Raw genomic sequence first — 21,583 nt, 5'->3', positions numbered from 1 at the left:
AGATTAGAGTCTACTTGGCCACAGAGGGGCCTTAGAGATGGTTTAATTCAACTTTTTTTATTATATGGATGAGGAAATCAGGGCTGAAAGAGGCCAAATAATTTGTGCCAGGTCACAGGATTAATTCACGGCAGGAGGCTTCTAATCTCCTTATGGCTGGTAGGACGGATGCCTACTTCTGAACATCTGCATAGCGGCCTAGCTTTTTATTTTTTATATCGTTCTACGGTTGTATTTATTTTTTGAATGAGTAGTATGTCCCCATGATTGAAAATCCAGAAGGCACAAAAAGTCATGCTTCTTTTCCTGTCCTCCAGCTGCCCCATATTGGTACTGGTTTCTTCTGTATCCTTAGAGAGAAGGTCTATACATCTACGTAAAAGTAAAACGTGTGTTGTGTCTTTTTGTTTTGTTTTGTTTTTTTTTAGCATATGATACACTCTGCTTTGCCCTTTGTTTTTTGTTGTTGTTGTTGTTGTTGTTTGTTTGTTTGTTTTGACAACGTCTCACTCTTGTCACTCAGTCTGAAATGCAGTGGTACCATCTCGGCTCACTGCAACCTCGCCTCCAGGGTTCAAGTGATTCTCCTGCCTCAGCCTCCTGAGTAGCTGCGATTACAGGTACCTGCCACCACACCCGGCTAATTTTTGTACTTTAGTAAAGACAGGGTTTTGCCATGTTGGCCAGGATGGTCTCTATCTCCTCACCTCGTGATCCGCTCGCCTCGGCCACCCAAAGTGCTGGGATTACAGGCGTGAGCCACCATGCCCAGGCTTGCCCTTTGATTTTTACACTCAACCATATATCACTCCTAGTGCTTTAATTCATCCTTCATGCTGTCTCTTGGTCAAATTCTCCTGAGTGCTCCTGGAACCTCTCTTACCAGCTGCTGATCTTTCCTTGCCTCCAAACTTGCACTCACCTCTTAACTTCGCTCCTGCATGGTTCTGGGGCCTCCACTTCATGCTCTATGTGTTACCAGACATATCTTCCTACATTGTTTTTCTCCCCTGCTCTAAACCCTTCCATAGCTCTCCTTGTGTGAAATTCATGGCCCACCCTACCCTGGCCCATGCTACCCTGTCCATGCCACCTTCCTGTCCACAAATGTGCATGCCCTCCTTTCTCACCTTTCGATGGGGCATTCCCATGGGTTAAAGCTGGCTTCTCCCAAATCGTCTCCCTTTCTAAATCCTGCCTTTCTTTCAGATAACTGCTCAAAAGCTACTTCCTCCATGAAATCTTCCTCCCCTCAGGTTCCAGCAAGAAACAGTTTTTCCCTTCCTGGTCCAGGCCTAGCATTGAGTGTCTACCTCTTTGCACCAGAGTTGTTTGTTTCCATCTTATACCCCATACTAGACTGCAGGTTTCATAGGGGCAGGGATTGTGCTTGTCTTACACATTTTTGCATCTTTCACTTAACCTGAAGCAGTGTTTGTGCATCCTGTCTGGATCACCTAACAGATAGGTGAAGGGTGAAGAGGAAGAGCAGGAAGAGCTATTGGACGGACAGTTGGCAAGGCTCACATTGCACAGTCATATGATCTCTACTGAGAGGCACAAGTTAATCAGAAGCTTAGAACTTACTTCCCCCAGAAGCCATAACTAGAGAGAACCAAAGGGAATGGGGACCTGGGCCACTCCTACTTTTTTGGGGGGAGATACTTTTACATCATAAGTTGCATGTTTTCCTCCTTAGGATGTAGCTCACACAAACTCTTACTCATCTTTGTATCTATCATAGCTTCTAGGGCAGGGTATTAAATAGACTCTCAAGAAAAGCTCAACTGAATAAAAACGATGGAGTAGAAAGTCCCACTAAACAAATTGGTTTACGATGAACTGACATATATATGCTGCCCTGGGTGGTGATTATTCTTGGCAGAGCCTAGATCACAAGGGTATTTTACACTTCCTTCTGACACCTAAAATCTGCAATTTCAAGGATGACTCTGGAACATCCAGACATTTTAGCTAGGGCAGTTGTTCTAAAAGTGTGGTTCCAGGACCAGCATCATCAGCATCACCTGAAAACTTGCTAGTGATGTTAGGCACATTCTTGTGTCTCATTCTAGATCCGCTGAATCAGAAACTCTGGGGTGGGACCCAGCCATCCACGTTTTCACACACCTTCCAGGTGCTTCTGACAACAAGTTTGAGAGCCACTGAGCTACAGGTGTCAAGAGTCTCTGCAGGCCCAACACCTCCCCGCTCCATACCCAGGCTACTTCATATTTACAGGAGGCCCCTGGCCTCCTCAGCAATGCAAGATTGGCATTAAGAGGACAGTGCACACTTCTCAGGGCTCTGTGAGTCACCCATGGGAAATTTTGCCATTCAGTGTGAACAGGAAATCAACAAACTTTTAAGAATATTTAGAACAGGAATGGCATGCCATTATGTTGCTTAAGATTATTTATTCACACTAAAAAAATAAGCCTTTCATTAAGCAGGGAAAGAACTAGGCACACTAGAAAGTAAAATAGTTAACTTATTGTATTGTGTGAAAATGTTTTATTTATATCAATAGCTGGCTGAAGTTAACGTATAAAATATAAACATTTTTACGTTTTTGTAGCGGCATATAGTAACTATTTAACAGTCAGGTGCATTAAAATGTAGGTAACTCTTCAGAGAAGCAAAGCTCTGCTTTTTAGGGTTGATGATGAGTACACGGCCCAGCCCCTGGCCTGTGATAATGACCTTAGGGTACATGCATCTACTGCTACTGCTGTGTGTATATTTCAGTGTCTTCAAGAGCTTCAGTGCTGCACTGGAAGTTTGAAGGACTGTTCAAGAGGTGAGTGTGGAAGGCTTAATGTGTTTGCTTCATCTGCTTGGTCCTTCCTCTTTAGGCAATTTTCTGCATCTGACCTAAAACACAATAGAGAGTTCCGGCTCTGCTGTGGATGGAGAGACAGAGCTGGTTCTTTCCAGCTTCTCACTAGGAAGGAATGGGATGCATCTGCCCAGGTGCATGAGCACGTGCCTGTGGAAGAAGTGGTGCAGGTACTTCCGGAATCTCTCTCCAGCAAAGGCGTAGATCACTGGGTTCACACAGCAGTGGGAGTAGGCGATCACCTCCGTCACCAGCATGACCAGGTCCAGATGCTTGCTCCGTTCACAGTCAAGTCCAAATAAGATGGATTGATAGGTAGAGATAAGGATAGCCACATTGTAGGGTGTCCAGAAAATGAAAAACACAGCCATGATGACAAAAATGAGCCGGATGGCCTTGTACTTTTTTTTACTGGGGCACCTCAGCAGCGTTTTGATGATTCCTGTGTAGCAGATGGCCATAACGAGCAGAGGGAGTGCGAGACACAAGACGGTCATTTTCAGAGTGTGGAAATGCCTCCAGCTATCTACTGTATCCTGTGGGTAAATAGCACTGCAAAGAGACCCTGGAAACAACTCTTCAGTCCCATGGAAAATAAATTCAGGAAGAGCTGCCAGCACTGCCAGGCCCCAGGTGACGATGCTGGTGATGATACCAAAGGTGACAGTCCGGGCTCGAAGGGCAAACACAGCATGGACAATGGCCAGGTACCTGTCAATCGTCAGGAGGATGATGAAAAAGATCTCACTGTACAAGCCTGTGTAATAAAACCCCGAGAGGAGCTTACACATGTCATGGCCGAAGACCCAGTTATGCTCCCTGACATAGTGGATCCAGAACGGAAGGGTGAAGAGGAAGAGCAGGTCCGAAATGGCCAGGTTGAGTAGGTAGATGTTGGTCATAATTCGGAGCCTCCTGTATTTTATGAGGATCATCACCACCACCACGTTGCCCAAGAGGCCCACAGTGAACACCAGGGAATACAGCAGGGGCACGAACTGGGCTATCAGTGCTCCGACATCAGCTTTTTCACAGAGCAGGCCCGTGTCATCATAGTACGATGTGGGACTAAAGGTCTCAACCGTATCTAGTGGGGTTGTCATTTCACTTCTCCCTGTGATAGAAGAAGAAAAATACAATCCCACAATTAAGCATAATCACCCTTTGTAAAACACAGCAGTTGATTTATTCATGTACTCAACAAAGATGCCACATGTGATAGCAGCCTAGGGATTCTTTAACATGAATTTCAAAAGGCATATCAGAGGTGTCAGGAGAGGGGTTCAGGAAGGAAAGAGCTGAAGCTTTCAAAGCCAGCATGATCCGAGATGGGAAAAGAAACAGAAATGTTGTGGGATGGTGGTGAAGAATGGGGATACTGATTGCTGAAAGCATTTGAAGGAAGAAATACCAAACAGGGAAAAACAGGCTGGATAATGATAACAATATAATAATCATTATTATTACTACTGTCTCTTCCGGTATTTTGCATGTCATGTTTTACTGTTTATATATACTTTCAAAATCCTTATCCATTTAAAAGCAAAATATGTATAATAATAATAACAGTGATGATTACAATTACAAGTAACTGTGCTTCTCTGGGGCTCCATAATGATGTGCCATTCATTAAAGTTAATGGGGAAATTGAACCTTGAAGAAATTTAGTAATCTGTTCAAAATCCTCTAACAAATAAATATAAAATTTGGGCTAGATCTTTAGTCTCTATCTATGTCCATTTCTCCTGTCACTAAATTCAAATGTAGTGATTTTTAAATTTAACTTTTGAAACATTTGCTACAGACTTGAGGAACAACTGGTTTGTGTGCTCTTAACAGCCTTCTTATTCCAAATGTCATAATCCAATCCATAGCAGCTGTGAAAAAAATACACCTTTTGTCTGTTACACCTGTACAATTACAGTAATTAACTATTACAATAATTCAATTATAAGCAGTATTAGCTTAGGTTACTTTCCTTTTCCTGCTCCTAGTGATGCTGAGTTAGGCTGGTAATGTGCCAAAAGCAAACCTCTGGAAGCTTCTCCATTACAAAGTGGTAAGCAGGAGGGGTCAGTCAATGGGATTTCTTATTGGACTCGATATTTCTTGGGCCAGGAGACCTAAAGCCAGTGCCCGCTTTTCTTGAGATTACAGACTTCGGTGGAGAAGGAGGAAAATAGAAAACAGATAAGGCAGGAGTCGTGGAAGGACAGTTAAGCCTTGCACTGGTTCCTCAGAAGGCATCCAACTTTCTTCTTTCTAGGAGGAAGGGACAAGGGTGAAGATATGACTATACAGGCCGATGAGCGTTTCTCGAGGTAAATCTGAGAAATGCTTAATAACTGGGTCCAATGCGAGGAATTGTTTTTGCTTCTTAATAGAATAATTGATCAAATACTGAGGCCCCACATGTTGGGGTTCTGTGTAGTCAGTCAGTGAGAATAGAGATGGAAATGGAGCCAGTCCTAGCACCTCTCAGCTGGATGCCTTGGACAAGCCCTTAACGCAGAGCCTCCTTTTCTTATATCCAAATTGACGACCACTGGGTCACTTGGGGTTGTCATGAGGATAAATGAGAGTGTATGTGAGTTCACATTTGAAACCAGAAAAAGCTGTAAAACTGGTAGGAACCAGGAATGAAAGAAGGACAATTAGAAGCCATTTCAAATGAAATTAGGAAAAATAGGGTCCCTTGGGTGGAACTTGCTGATCTCTTTTCATGGGTCTGTCCAGGTACATCTCCCACTGATCAACGGCACATTCCAGGCTTTTGAGGAGGAAAATGGACTTGAGGAACAAATAGTTTGAGTGTGCTCCTATCAGCATTCTTATTCCTAATAGCATAATCCAATCCATAGCAGCTGAGAAAAAAAATACACATTTTGTCAGTTACACATGTAAAATCACAGAGAGTGTCCTACACTTCAGCATCTAAAGCAAGAAAGGAACAGAACTGCTTATTCTGGAGAACAAAGGTATAGTAGCCTGTACTCACCGTTAATTATTTGTATTTATTTTCCTTTTCTCCAAGAGTGATTTAAAAACAGGTCAAACTTTAAAAAAATTACTTAAGTTTTGCTCAATTTGAGGGTAGTGTCTTTAATTCATATGTTATTTCTATAAAATCAACATGCTCAGGATGATAAACCATAGAACCTTCAGGGCTGCCTGTGAGCTTTTAGCACTAAAGTTCAAAGCTCAAGAAAGCATGCAGGTCCTCCAGAGTCAGCAACCAAGTTCTTGATTACTAGCTGCATGGGATCAGAGACAGAAAATCTCATATGGGCAGGGGACTTTCGCTCATGCCTGTAATCCCAGTACTTTGGGAGGCCCAGGTGGGAGGTTCACCTGAGCCCAGGAATTCAAGACCAGCCTGGACAATGTAATGAGACCCTATCTCTACAAAAAATAAAAATAAAAAATTAGCCAGGCATGGTGGCATATACCTGTGGTCCCAACTACTTGGGGGGCTGAGGTGGGAGAATCACTTGAGCTCAGGAGGTTGAGGCTGCAGTGAACTGTGATGACACCACCGTACTCCAGCCTGGGTGACAGAATGAGACCCTGTCTCAAAAATTAAAAAATTAAAAACCTGATATGGTTTTCATCTGTCTACCCAGTCTCAATCAAGATAAATGTTTAGGTATAAAATATTCAAGAGGTTTGAACTAGGCTTTCAAAATGGCCTTTTGCATTTTGGAAAATGATGGGGTAATAGTACCTAAGTAAGAACAACAAAAAAGAAGAGCACAAAAACAAAAGTAAAAATCACCCAATCTCCTCATGCAGCATTTACCACTGTTAACATGTCTCTGTGCAGATACGGATGCCTATGTGCAAGATTTAAGAAAGTGAGGTCAACTAAAATCACTCACAATACAACTCAGCAGTGAAATGTGCAATGATTCTTTAGTCTCCAAACTATTTTGGTCTCTGTTACCAGCTTCTCATCTGCTGGGTAGCAGGAAAAAGGAGTCACACATTTTAGTCCAAAGTGGTTTAAACTCTTGACTCATTCATTTGAACAATGATTTTAGATTTTACTCATCCTCTTTATGCTGTCAGCTTATAATTTCAGTTTCTTCTCTCAGTGGTCCTTTCTAAGACGGTGGCAGAGATCTGGAGGAAAGGCCAGTACAACTTGAGACACAAGGCAGAGTGGGAGGGGGTGTTCCTGTCTCCTCTTGGTCCTTGATTTATATGACTGGTGTCTGCTGAGTGGGAGTGACGTGGTCCCAACCCCGAGCCTTTTTCTGGAACCTGCTGTGGTGGGTTGTAGCTAATAGACTCATGAGGTATTCATTCTTGGTCTTCCTCGGTCTGCAATGGAGAGCCCTCTCTGTTACTACTACGTCTCCACCAGGGCCCTGGCCCAGGCTATGTAGCTTTTCCTGCACTGGTAGGCACTGAGGCAAGGCTGCTGCTCCTTGACTCCCGCCCATGCCATGAACAAACTGAGGAACTCTCAAGAGTACAAACTAGATCTTTTTTTTTCTGCCTGACCACCAACTTAACCGCATTGGCCATCCCATCTGGTAAGGAAGAACCTTGCAGGGAGACATTCCTTGGGGGTCCCCATCTTAGCAGAGAGTGCTCCATGCCCCCTAGCTCTGATGGGGAAGGTAGGGACTCACAGGTGTGACTGCTTCCTGTCATAACCACTGTGTCTCTTCTCACATTCCCTGGGGTTAAAGGAGAGGAGCCTCCTCCTCTCCATTCTTATCTGACAAATTTTGAAACAGTATGTGTTGAATAACTGTCCTCTCCCCTTCGGGCTTGAAATATCACCTTTGTCATATATTCTTTAATGTTCCTGATTCTGATTTTGTACTTTATATTCTATTGATATTTTATTTCCGTGCTAGGGACACTCTTCTTATTGTAGATTTATAAGATGATTTATATAGATAATATTATTATGCAACTCCCTTTCATTATATATTTCCAAATGTCTTACATATTAGAGCCATTTGTTTCACTAAACTTTAGGATCTTCTAGTCAATTACCTATAGAAACACAAGTTTGGGTGGAATTGTGTTACATTTGTAAATAAGTTTAGGAAGAATTGATAACTTTACAATATTAAGGTTTTATACCTGGAAACGTGATTTTGTTCTACTTTGAAGGTTTTTAAAAGATTATTTCAACATGAAAAAAGAGAACAATAAAGAACAAAAGCTAAAAGAACATAGAAAGTAGGAGGGAGAGAAAGAGAATGAGACAGAGAATCTTATGTGGTTAAACTGGATAAAATTGAATGAATTTATTACAAAGATTTTAAAATGGGCTTTCAATATCAAAGTACACTGATGCAAAACTAGAATTTGATCTTCTTTCTGTTAAAAACCACAAAGTTTTCTTGGATTATTAGTCTACTCTTGATAAGAGTAATGGAAGGGTTTTCTCTGCCTTTTAAGTGATCTGCCTAAAAGAGCAAAGATTTTATTTCTCATTAAAATAATTTTCTGTGCCTCATGTTGTATTTATCAAGATCTTTGGTTACTTATGAAAATAGAGCTATTTGTGTTACAAGAACTAAGATTTTTCATTTTTGTTTTCTTAACTATTGCCCAAGACCATTGGAACCCACCTCTTGCATCTGCATAACCTAGATGTGAAATATGGAGTCAAAGGAGATCATTTTGGAGCTTTAAGTTTTGACTGCCCTGCTGGATTTCGAATTTGCATGGGGCCTGTAACTCCTTTGTTCTGGCCAATTTCTCCCATTTAGAATGGCTGTATTTACCCAGTGCCTATACCCTCATTGTATCGAGGAAGTAACTAACTTGCTTTTGATTTTACAAGCTCATAGGCAGAAGGGATTTGCCTTGTCTCAGATGAGATGTTGGACTGTGGACTTTTGAGTTAATGCTGAAATGAGTTAAGACTTTGGGCAACTGTTGGGAAGGTATGATTGGTTTTGAAATGTGAGGACATGAGATTTGGGAGGGGCCAGGGTAGAATGATATGGTTTGGCTGTGTCCCCACCCAAATCTCATCTTGAATTGTATCTTCTGCAATCCCCATATGTCATGGGAGACACACAGTGGGAGGTGATTGAATTATAGGGGTGGATCTTTCCTGCACTGTTCTCAGGATAGTGAATGAGTCTCATGGGATCTGATGACTTTAAAAAGGGGAGTTTCCCTGCACAAACTTTTCTTCTCTTGTCTGCCGCCATGAGACGTGCCTCTCAACTTTCCCCATGATTGTCAGGCCTCCCCAGCCACATGGAACTGGAAGTCCAATAAAACTCTTTCTTTGGTAAATTGCCCAGTCTCAGGTATGTCTTTACCAGCAGCATGAAAATGGACTAATACAACTATGTAACTTTCTGTATTTGCCTTTGAAATCTTTTAGTTGTCACTTTGGCTAAATGGATACCTAAGTGTTGTTTCAGAGTGAACCGTGATCCTATTTAATCAAGTGCTTTAAATCTTTTGACATTTTTGACAACCTTCCTAAATCAATTCTACATACAGTCTTTTTGACCTTAAGCTAACTTTGAAATTTTGCAGAGAGCCTCTGGAAAATCCTCAAAGGAATTTATTCTCTCCTTATATTATAAAAAGAGAGATGTTAGACTAATTATTTAACATATTACATTGTATGAGAAGCACTGCCAAATAAAAAATGTTAAATCTTCTTTATGTTATATTTGTATAGACACATGTTATTAATATGTGTTTCAGAAATTATATGAAATTCCTACATATCAGATATGTCCTGGTATAATTTTATCAGCCATGTGTTGTACATCAGCCATATGTTGTATATATTTCATCAGCCAAAATGTTGTATATCACAGAAATAACCAAATTTCTTCTTTAACTGCATTATAGAAAATTCTCAGGGTCATTTTAAACCATTGTTCATCCACAGCAGTTATTGTTTTACTCTGGTGCTTTTCTGAAAGCTTTTGCAAATACCTTATGGTACAAAATGACATGAAATTCATAGAAAGACTCTGACACTTATAGGTTTCTGACAGTTTTGAACTAGGGTTGTTTCCAGCCTTACAGTCCTACAAGCTGAAGTTGAATTACCTAAAATCAACTCCGGAGAAATCACCACAACAGCTTGTATATGAACATCTTTTGTGCATGTTGCTGCATCGCTGCTCAGAAAGTTCCCTGGACCACCAATGACACCACCAGAGACATTCAAACTGCAAGCCAAGAAAATCTATTAAAGTGCAACAGTCATATGTTTTAAAATGCTGTTTCTATGTCATTGAGTCAGGAATTATAGCCCTAAATCTTAGAGATCTAAGAGATCAGATCCTACTATTCTACCAGATCAGGGAAGCACAATTGATTGACTAAATCTTGGCTCTTTTAAGTAGGTTGGTTTGGTTGGTTTTGGGGTATTTTTCAGACTCTTGGTATTATCCTCCTATTAGTCATATTGATAATATCCCTTATGCAATGTAGTCTCATAAGGGTCTTAAGTGCTTGTCAGCAGCCACTAACTCAACAGTTGATCTCCATGAAGATTGAAAACCAAAACCGTATGAACAAGAGTCATCAAAATAACCTACTGAGATTCTAGTTTGTGACCCATAAATGTCTGCAGAAAGGAAAACAACATGTAGTAACCAAGGGTAATAGCCAGTCACATTCTCAGTTCAAGTGAGAGAATGACCAAAAGTGGGGAACTGTTAAAGAAAAATAAAAATGAAGGCCACAGTTTAGATATATCCCAAGGCCCAGTGCTAATCATATTCTTGAAAAACACAATCCCAAATGCCATAATGTTGAAATCCCAAAATATCAAAATCACAATCCTAAAAGATTAAAATTCCTAATGTTGAAATCCTGAAAGCTGAATTCTGGGGAAGGATTAGTGCATTTCTGGTTGTACACATTGTAGTTGCATAATGTTAGTTGCATTGTATTAAGAGGAACTATTACTTGCTATTATCTTTATTTGGAAATTAAGTATGGTTTAAGGAGATGTGTATGCACGTCAACTTGACAAAGGGTGGATCTGTGGACTTAATTTTAGATGTCAACTTGACTGGGTAAAGGAATAACTAGAAACTTGGTGAAGCATTGTATTGAGTGTGTCTGTGAAAGTGTTTCCAGAGATTACTGTGTTAGTCTGAGTGGATTAGGTGGGAAAGATCTGCTTTCAGTGTTGACAGGCACCATCCAATCAGCTGGGGGCCTGAAGTGAACAATTACAGAAGGCGAATTGGTCTGTCTTTGAGAGCTGGAACAGACTGTTCTTCTGTTGCTTTAGACATCAGAAATCTAGGCTCACCGGCCTTTGAACTATACAACTACCCACCTTCCCCAACTCAGTGGCTTTCAGCCTAGGACTGAGAGTTACAACAGTGGCTTCTCTGTTTCTGAGGCCTGTAGACTTACACTGAGCCACACTACCAGTATTCCAGGGTCTCCAGCTTGCAGATGGTTTGTTGTGGGACTTCTTAGTCACCATAATTGGGAGCCAATTATCCTAATAAATCCCATCTCCTATATCTACATACATATTCTATTGGTTCTGTCTCTGGAGAACCCAGACTAATATAGATTTGGTATTGAGGAAGCTGAGTATCATCCTGCTTACTGGAATGATATGCCATCGTGGTTTTAAATACTAATACATGCTAAGGACTCTCAAATTGATGTCTTAAGCCCTGATGCAAACTCCTACTCAAAATTTCATCTTAAACATCTAATGAGCATCACAATATTCCATTACTCTTCCTTTATTCTCAATGGAAGAAATTGGTGAACTTTTTTCCCAGAAAAAAAAAAATAAGCCTGTGACAAGCTAAGTGTATGAGGTTACTTTAATGGTGAAAGATAAAAATTTTTAAGTTAATTATTATTGATGCTACAAAAGCACCAATCCTTAACTGCAACAGCCAAGCAATAAGCGGACTTTTAAATGGACAGCATATACTTAGGCAATGTGTAGACCACAACGACTCTCCAAATACAAGTGCAGCAAGTGCTCTGAAGAACCTAGAAGAGAAAACACAGGGAAAAAATGCAAGAAATTTCCCTTGCCAAGTTACTCAATTGTGTATCACTTCTGTCCCTTCACCCCTAGTGCCAATTCACTATGCTATGTATTTAACCTTTGCGTCATTTTCAGTAGTGGAGGTATAAACTGTGTAAAGACATTTACAGAGTTCTATTATGTTTTATGCATTTTTTTTTTTGCAAATTTGACTCCTGAAAGTACATTACTACTACAACTTTGTGTGTAAGCATTGCATGTGTGCATACAAATGTCAAGACTTCCTTGATAAATAAACAGATGTCCTTTTTGTACCTCTGTGTTTGTGAAAGATACCATTTCTCGAGGTCTTGGCTCTTTGGGCAACTGGCAAATGTGGTGGTGACCCATCATGGTTCTTGACTGATCTCATTCAAAGACTGAGGATGTCCATCACAGTATTTCAGACGACCACAGTTTATAAAGCTGGGTGCACACAATTACCAACTATAGTGATATGCATTTATATATTGTGATTTTTGATCTATGTATTTATGAATAAAATTCATCTGCTCATAACTGTTATACCCTTGTGACTGTTGTTAGTATACCTGAGTGTTTATGCTTGCAAAAATATATACGATATTATTCCCTATTGTGAAGTGTTCTGTTGTGTTTTTATAAGTTTTCAAGATAAATCCTCCTTTAGGAATATAAATAAATGTCTTTTAAATTATTGTTTTCAGAGTTATATTTTTGGGATTTTAATATTTTGGGATAGTGGTTTTTGGATTTAAAATTTTAGTCTTTCTGGAGTTCAACATTTGGAATTATGGCATTCAGGATTGTGTCTTTCAGGATTATAGCCCAAACTCCTCAAGGCCAACCACCCACGGCCACATAGCCAAGACTGAAGTCATCCTGATTTCCCTGAAAAGCCAACTGTAATAATAAATGAAACACAAAATATAAAGTTTATGTCATTGTCAGCATGATTCAGTTAAATTAAACCAATCTGCTATAGACAAATCAGCTTTAAAAGTTCTTGTTTCAACACCATTGTTAATGTACAAGCAAATCACAAAAAAAGGTCAAAATACTGAAAGATCTCTACAAGGAAAACTACAAAACACTGCTGAAAGAAATCTTAGATGACCCAAAAAAATGGAAACACATCCCATGCTCATGAATGGGTAGAATCAATATTGTGAAAATAACCATACTGCAAAAAGCAACCTACAAATTCAATGCAATTTCCATCACAATAGCACTTTTATTTTTCACAGAACTAGAAAAAATCCTAAAACTCATATGGAACCAAAAGAGCCCATGTAGCCAAAGCAAGACAGCAAAAAGAACAAATTTGGAGGCACCACGTTACCCAACTTCAAACTGTATTGTTAATATAAGGCCATAGCCATCCAAACAGCATAGTACTGGTATAAAAACAGGCATATAGACCAGTGGAACAGAATAGACAACCCAGAAATAAACCCAAATACTTAAGGCCAACTGATCTTCAACAAAGCAAAAAAAACATAAAGTGGAGAAATGACACCCTATTCAACAAATGGTGCCGGGATAATTGGCAAGCCACTTGTAGAAGAATGAAACTGGATCCTCATCTCTCACTGCAGACAAAAATCAACCCAAGATGGATCAAAGACTTAAATCTAAGACCCAAAACCATAAAAATTTTAGAAGATAACCTCAAAATAACTGTTCTAGACATTGGCTTAGGCAAAGAGTTCTTGACCAAGAACCCAAAAGCAAATACAACAAAAACAGAGATAAATAGATGGAACTTAATTAAACTAAAAAGCTTCTGCACAGCAAAAGAAATAATCAGCAGAGTAAACAGACAACCAATAGAGTGGAAGAAAATCTTTGCAATCTATACATCCGATAAAGGTCTAATATCCAGAATCTACAAGGAACTCAAACAAATCATCAAGAAAAAAAACAAACAATCCCATCAAAAAGTGGGCTAAGGACATGAATAGACAATTCTCAAAAGAAGATACACAAATAGCCAACGAACATACGCAAAAATTCTCAACATCACTAATTATCAGGGAAATGCAAATCAAAACCACAATGTGATACTGCCTAGTCTTGCAAGAATGGCTATAATAATTTAAAAAAAAATAGATGTTGGCGTGGTTGTGGTGAAGAGAACACTTTATGCTATTGATGGGAATGAAACTAGTGCAACCCCTATAGAAAACAATGTGGTGATGCCTTGAATAATTAAAAGTTGATCTATCATTTGATCCAGCAATCCTACTCCTGGGTATCTATCCAGAGGAAAATAAGTCACTATATGAGAAAGATACTTGCACACACGTTTATAGCAACACCATGGTATACTACTCAGCCATGAAAAGGAATGAAATAATGCCAATCTGCAGCAACCTGGATGGAATTAGAGATCCTCAGTTAAGTAACTCAGGAATGGAAAACCAAACATTGTACATTGTCACTCATAAGTGAGAGTTAGGCTATGAGGAAGCAAAGGCATAAGAAAGACACAACGAACTCGGGGGACTCAGGGGAAAGGGTGGGAGGGGAGTGAGGGATAAAAGACTACATTTTGAGTACAGTGTACACACTGCTCAGGTGACAGGTGCACCAAAATCTCAGAAATCACCGCTAAAGAAATTATCCATGTAACCAAACACCACCTGTTCCCCTAAAACCTATTGTTTTTTTTTTGTTTGTTTTTTTTTGTTTTTTACAAAAAAGAACTTCGAACCCAGAGGGGAAAAATATTTCCTCCTTTATGCTTTATAAACTATGCTGTAAGTGCTCTAAGTGGGAATCCCTACACTTTCAGATCTATGTCTCTTCGCTCTCAAACTGTTCTTTTGTGTGCACAATAAACTTCTGCAACTTTAAATTTTGATCTGATTTTATTTTTGACAAATGTAAAATTTCCTTTACTCTCCCCTTTCTCAATTTCTTCTCCTCCTCAGAGGGGAGATTGTTGTTGAGCCCCCTTGTATTTATTTATGTATTTATACACATAATTATAAGTGGCTTTTTGGTACATAAATCAGGACCTCACATGGCACCCATTTCATTGCTGGATAATTCTATTCAGGGTGTTCTTGAGTGGTGGTTGAATTTATATACATAATTTTAAGTGGCTTTTTGGTGCATAAATCAGGACATAAATCCGAGTAAGAAATATCAAGTTTTCTGTGACTTTTTAAACTTTACATCTTGGAAATCTTTCTATATCAATACTTGTAGAACTGTCTCATTCTTTGGTACATAAATCAGAGTAAGAAACATCAAGTTTTCTGAAAGTTTTTAAACCTTACATCTTGGAAATCCTTCTATACCAACACTTGTAGAACTGCCTCATTCTTTCTAATTGTGAGATGGTGTTCCACTGTGTGGAATTTAAACAGTTTTCTATGAACAGGATTTAGATTAAACCACACTGGGCATCAGCACAAAATTGACCAGTATAGGAAACCTGCACATTCACTCTCGAACCTAAAATAAAAGTAGAACGAACATACTCCCCCAAAATCCTGTAATTCTGGTTTCCCTTAAGGTTAACACGTGATAGGGTTAATAAAGAAAGGGAGGCCGAGAAGGCTGGATCACGAGGTCAGGAGATCGAGACCATCCTGGTCTACACGGTGAAACCCCGTCTCTACTAAAAAATACAAAAAACTAGCTGGGCGAGATGGCGGGCGCCTGTAGTCCCAGCTACTCGGGAGGCTGAGGCAGGAGAATGGCGGGAACCCGGGAGGCGGAGCTTGCAGTGAGCTGAGATCGCACCACTGCACTCCAGCCTGGGCTACACAGCGAGACTCCGTCTCAAAAAAAAAAAAAAAAGAAACTTCCTGCATGTAAACTTCATTAAATGTAATCTTAATTTAATCTAAATTAATAAAAGTGTTGTATGCAGATAGTGGAAAGGATCATTTCACAGCATCCGAAAGTGGTCCAAATATGTCCAGGGCTCATTTAATGCAAACATTCACCAACTGAAATGTAGTCAAGTGGAAGGCTTACCCAGTCAAGATGAGTTGAAGAAGCCGTGGGTATCCATCCTGGAGAAAAGCCACTCTAGGGAGGGGAGAGAGTAGGATACTGACTGGGCAGATGAGAATCAGAATTATGTGTGACTCGCAGCAAAGCCTCCCAGAACCAGCAAGAAGTAGTTCAAAGATGCAAATTCAACCAGCACTCAAGAACACCTTGAGTAGAATTATCCAGCAATGAAATGGGTGCCATGTGAGGTCTTGAGTGAGCTGTGACTGGAGGAATTCACGAGGCTCAGTGACTTCCTATCAGGGACAGGGTAGGAGTGATTCCCCCAGAAGGAGGCAGGTTAGCTACAGCAGCGTTTCTCAGCCCTGGCTGCATGTGGGAGTCACAGGGGAGCTCTTGAAAATCCCCAGCTTACACCTCTGAACAGTTAAATCAGAGTCTCTGGAGATGGGACCTGGCTCTCAGTGGTTCTTAATGCTCTTCTGGTGATTCCCTTGTGCAGCCAAGGCTGACAGCTCCTGCACTACATGACATGAAGTCCCTCCTAAATTTGAACTTTTTTTTTTTTTAATCCCTGAGTCATATAACCCTCCAACCTATTTTAAGTGTAGTGAAAACAAAAGGGGAAACTTAGGGGTAGAATAAAGAATATCCTTAGTTGCAAGTTCTTTAGAAGCTAACACCATGAATGGCAAACACAAGAGCCAATTTAATGGTAGGCTATATTGCTGTGTTATCCAGAACAAATGAAATCTACCACCTGACTTTCCATCCACCTCTCCACCAGCTATCCCTTCATGTTTTCATCCAATTACCCATCTAGATATTCAATTTGCTTCCCATCTATGCAATTAAGTTGATCCCCTCCCAACCCCTCCCACTTCCTTCCCTTCCTTTGTTTCTTTTCTCAAAAAATCTGAAGTATCCAGAAAAGTTAGTTATCTGTGCAGTAGTCCAATAGAACTTTTGTGTATTAGTGGAAATGTTCTGTATCTGTGCTGTCCGATAAGAGAGACACTTGGCCGGGCACTGTGGCTCACGCTTACAATCCCAGCATCTTGGGAGGCCAAGGTGCATGGATCATTTGAGGTCAGGAGTTCAAGACCAGCTTGGCCAACATGGTGAAATCTTGTCTCTACTTCAAAAAAAAAAAAAAAAAAAAATTAGCCGGGCATTAGTGGTGCACCCCTGTAATCCCAGCTACTTGGGAGGCTGAGGCAGGAGAATCTCTTGAGCCAGGAGCCAGGTGTGAACTGAGATTGTGCCACTGCATTCCAGTCTGGGAGACAGAGTGAGACCTTGTCTCAAAAAAAGAAAAAGAAAAAAAAAAAGACAGACACTAGCCTCATGGCTATTGAGCACTTGAAATGTGGCTAGTGCAACTGAGAAACTGAACTTTTCATTTTATTTAAATAGCCACATGTAGCAAGTAGTGGACAATACAGGCCTAGTGTCCAGCATGATGCCTGGCAAATGAAAGCTGCTTAATAAACTCTTCTTCAGTGTATGAAAGGATGGAGTAGAATAATTTTTACTCAGCTTTGCACTGTCCAGACTACACATCTGAAATATTATGTTCTGTTCCAGGCACCAAATTTTAAGAGGGTTAGTATCAACCTAGAATATAGAAGGAGGTAGGATGATAAGAGTCCCAAAACATCAGCCATAGTTGGCAGAACTTGGAATGTTTTATATGAAAAATAATAATCTTTGCATGAAATCAACCTAAATGCCCATCAATGACAGGTTGGATAAAGAAAATGTGGTACATATACACATGGAATACTATGCAGTCATAAAAACCCAAAACAGATAATGTCTTTTGCAGGAACATGGATGGAGCTGGAAGCTATTATCCTTAGCAAACTAATGCAGGGAGAAAAAATCAAATACCACATGTTCTCACTTATAAGTGGGAGCTAAATGATGAGAACACACGGACACAAAGAAGGGAACAACAGACACTGGGGTCTACTTGAGCGTGGGAGGAGGGAGAGGAGCAGAAAAACGACTATTGACTACTAGGCTTAATACCTGGCTGATGAAATAATCTGCACAACGAACCCCCATGGCACGAGTTTACCTACGTAACAAACCTTCACATGTACCCCCAAACCTAAAATAAAAGTTCAAAAAGGAAAATCATCATATTTGGATTCATTTTAGTTTTGTTTTTCTTTTTGTATGCCTTTGGTCTGGATTGAAGGTTTTTTGTGTTTTTTTTAATTAAAGGGTTGGATTAGGCAATGTTTTAGGCCCACATAAGATAGAAAAGTCGATGATATGATAGTCTTTCCTGAGAAGAGGAAGTAGACTCTCATAGAGCAGAAATTTGATGACCTTGGAGGAAACTAGATTCATCCACACACGGGGAAGAACTTTCTGAGAACAGTGCAGGAACAGAATGAGGGAGCCAGTGAGCTTCTTCCCTGGAAATACACAAGAAGAGCCTCTCAAAGTTCAAATCGTGAATGGATGCAGTCTTCTTTCCAGCCACAAACATTTCCCAGCATCGGTATTTTAGGGCAGCACGTGGATTTCCAGAGTTTCCAATCATTAATACTAGTTACTGGTTCAAAAGTTACACCTCATGCTTGTTTCTTTCAGAATTGTGTCTGAGTGCGGTCAATTCATCTTAAGTGACAGGGTTTCATCCACCAGCCAAATGATTTTGGATTCTTTTTACCAATCTCCTTGATCAAATATTAGACTTGTTCATTACATTTTAGTAACAGGTGTTTCAAATGTGGCCGATTTTTAGTTTTCAATACAGGCTGATATGTTATTTAGTTGAAGGAGTTGGTCATGAAGAATATGTTTTCACAGAGAAAGTATGCGTATACATTCCAAATAACATGGTTGTGGAGTATTCAGCATGACCAGAATGTTCAGCTTTCTGGGACCCAGTGCTTCCACCTCCAACTGTGCTATGGAGAGAGAGCCTTTCCAGGTACCATGTATGTTATAACTGATAGCACACTTGTATATCATTTTGTATTCTCATACCTTCTTTATCTTTCACCCAGTTCCATGTGGCTAAACATTACTTAAAAATGTAATTAGTAATGACTCCAACACATTGTATAGATAATCACGGTTATTTAATCACTGCCTTTTTGTTGTGTGATTAAGTTGTTCACAATTTGCTCTGCTATAGATAATACTGCAATAAACATATTTGTGTGCATTTTAAAATTATTTCCTTAAGGTATATTACCCAAATCACAATTTCTACATTGAATTTTATTTCAAAGTCTCTTGAGGCATTTTGTCAAACTGCTTCCAGAAAGTGTGTAAATCATTTTGTATATCATTTTGCATATCATTCTGTTTTCTGATATCTTAATTTCTTTATCTTTCACCTAGTTCCATGTGGCTAAAAATTACTTGAAAATGTAATTTGTAATGATTCCAACATACTGTATAGATAATCATGGTTATTTAATCAATCTTTTTGTTGTGTGATTAAGTTATTCACAGTTTGCTCTGCTATAAATAATACTGCAATAAACATATTTGTGTGCATTTTAAAATTATTTCCTTAAGGTATATTACCCAAATCACAATTTCTACATTGAATTTTATTTCAAAGTCTCTTGAGGCATTTTGTCAAACTGCTTCCAGAAAGTGTGTAAATCATTTTGTATATCATTTTGCATATCATTCTGTTTTCTGATATCTTAATTTCTTTATCTTTCACCTAGTTCCATGTGGCTAAAAATTACTTGAAAATGTAATTTGTAATGATTCCAACATACTGTATAGATAATCATGGTTATTTAATCAATCTTTTTGTTGTGTGATTAAGTTATTCACAGTTTGCTCTGCTATAAATAATACTGCAATAAACATATTTGTGTGCATTTTAAAATTATTTCCTTAAGGTATATTACACAAATCACAATTTCTACACTGAATTATATTTCGAAGTCTCTTGACTCATTTTGTTAAATTGCTTCCAGAAAGTGTGTAACAATATATATACTCTTTGTACTAGTATGGTGCCCGTTTCAGCAAGCATCCATCAATATGGCGAAGATCTAAAAGAAAGAAAAAATTACTTGGCCAATTAGATGGGCAAAAGGGAGGCCATTATTGTCGTAATTAACATTCATTTCATTACTGATGTTTTTTTTAACTACAAGTATTAGTCATTTATATTTCCTTTTCTGTGAATTAGCTCTTTCTCCCCTTCACCCAATTTATTCTGCTGTACAGATCTGCTTTTTTCTTATTAAGTCATACACAGGGCTCACCTTTCTTCTCCCAGAAGAGCTAACTCAGCCTGCCTGGTTCATTGTAATCATCACCACTTTCTGGAAACAGTTGCACTTCAAAAATATACTTCAACTTATACCACATCCATGTGGAACACCCCATATTCCCACCACTCTCACTTGAAGTACTTGTCAAAGTTAACACTCATCCTCTGTCAATCCAGGCATTTCCAGAAGAATCGGGAAGGCTTTCCAGCTCTACCCTCTAACACAGACAACCTCGTTCACACAGAAGAAAAGACACCAAATCAATCAACTGACTCATCTAGTAGCTTGACTTAGTGTGGATTTTCAATGAAAACTTCAAATAAATACATATATTTCCACACATACATACTTAATGCACATACACATATGTATTATAATCAGCCCTCTGTATCCATGGGTTCCACATTTGTGTATTCAACCAATCACGGATCAAAAATATCTGGGAAAAAACTCCACAAAGTTGCAAAAACCAAGCCTTGAATTTGCCACGCAGCAAGTTCTATGTCGACTCCACATGAATGAAGCACTGTGTACACATTGTATTAGGTATTACAAGTAATCTAGGTATGATTTAAAGGGTACTGGAGGATATTCATAGGTTATCAGCAAATACTACATCATTTTATAAAAGGAACTTGAGCAGCTATGGAATTTGGTATCTGCAAGGGTCCTGGAACAAATCCCTCACAGATACCAAGGGAGGACTGTATATATATAAAAAGTATGTATATATATACACATATATAAATTATATTTTCACTGACTATTTCTTACAAGTCAATATAAAGAAACACAAGCTATTAAGTGTAAGCTCTTTGGAGTAGTCCTATGCACAATAGTTGAGAATTTGTGAAAGTATAGGAGGGTAACATGGGCACAGATGTTGACTAAAGAGGTATAAAGGGCCAAGTTTGGGTGAGTGCTACATGCAAACATATCATTGTGTGAATGGGAGACAGAAAGGGGAAATTAGAAAAAACAAGAAGAAAATGGAGGTATGTGGCCATATCTTCTCCCACTCTGGCCCCATACTACCTCTAAATTGCTGTGTACCTTCCTTCTCCTCCCTCCTAAATCCAAGAGCACTGCTGGAAGTTATTACTTCCGCCTGCCTGGACCCCTCCTTGTTCCACCTCCCTTTTCCTGGAAAAGCGACACCTACCTGAAAATCTCTTCTAAGTAAAAACTTCTGTTGTATTTCGGTAAGTTCTTGCCCAGATAAGCACAAGAAGACCAGTGGCACCCGCTAATTTAGTGAAGTCCTTGATATGTCCAGTGATAGCTTAGGTGTCATCATTCCTGAAACAGAGATACCATCAGATCACAGACATTAGTAAAGTAGTAAACAATGTAAGTATATAACTTCCTGTTTTAAACAGACTAGCTTCTCAGTTTTGCAAGTTTTCAGAAAGATGCTTACTTTGGTGCAGTTCTTCTTTTTCATGATTGACACAACATACTAACCACTCGCCTGAGAAATCCTTGCAATGAGTGCTGCTTTAGGGGCTTTTC

The 21,583-nt window shown here is 39.4% G+C and overlaps 1 protein-coding gene across 2 annotated transcripts; it reads right to left on the bottom strand.

Annotated features, from left to right (window-relative positions):
* Positions 1-2,478: 2,478 nt before the first annotated feature.
* Positions 2,479-21,437, bottom strand: CCR3 (C-C motif chemokine receptor 3). 2 transcript variants are annotated; one of them, XM_033204844.1, is made up of 3 exons: positions 21,234-21,437; positions 11,705-11,818; positions 2,479-3,953 (listed from the first exon to the last, which is right to left on the bottom strand). In XM_033204844.1, exon 3 carries the CDS (start codon positions 3,940-3,942, stop codon positions 2,875-2,877), a length of 1,068 nt encoding a protein of 355 aa, XP_033060735.1. In that variant the 5' UTR covers positions 3,943-3,953; positions 11,705-11,818; positions 21,234-21,437; the 3' UTR covers positions 2,479-2,874. The 2 variants fall into 2 exon arrangements, with proteins under 2 accessions (XP_033060735.1, XP_033060727.1); XM_033204836.1 differs by lacking the exon at positions 11,705-11,818 and having other exon boundaries at positions 21,234-21,436.
* Positions 21,438-21,583: the final 146 nt, after the last annotated feature.

The sequence above is a fragment of the Trachypithecus francoisi genome, unplaced genomic scaffold, assembly GCF_009764315.1.
Source record: "Trachypithecus francoisi isolate TF-2019V2 unplaced genomic scaffold, Tfra_2.0 Lachesis_group0, whole genome shotgun sequence".
Classification (NCBI taxonomy): domain Eukaryota; kingdom Metazoa; phylum Chordata; class Mammalia; order Primates; family Cercopithecidae; genus Trachypithecus; species Trachypithecus francoisi.
This window is presented reverse-complemented; position numbering and strand designations above follow the sequence as displayed.

Coding starts and splice junctions, on each gene's coding strand:
- CCR3 (XM_033204844.1), bottom strand. CDS start 3,942: ATGACAACCCCACTAGATACGGTTGAGACCTTTAGTCCCACATCGTAC.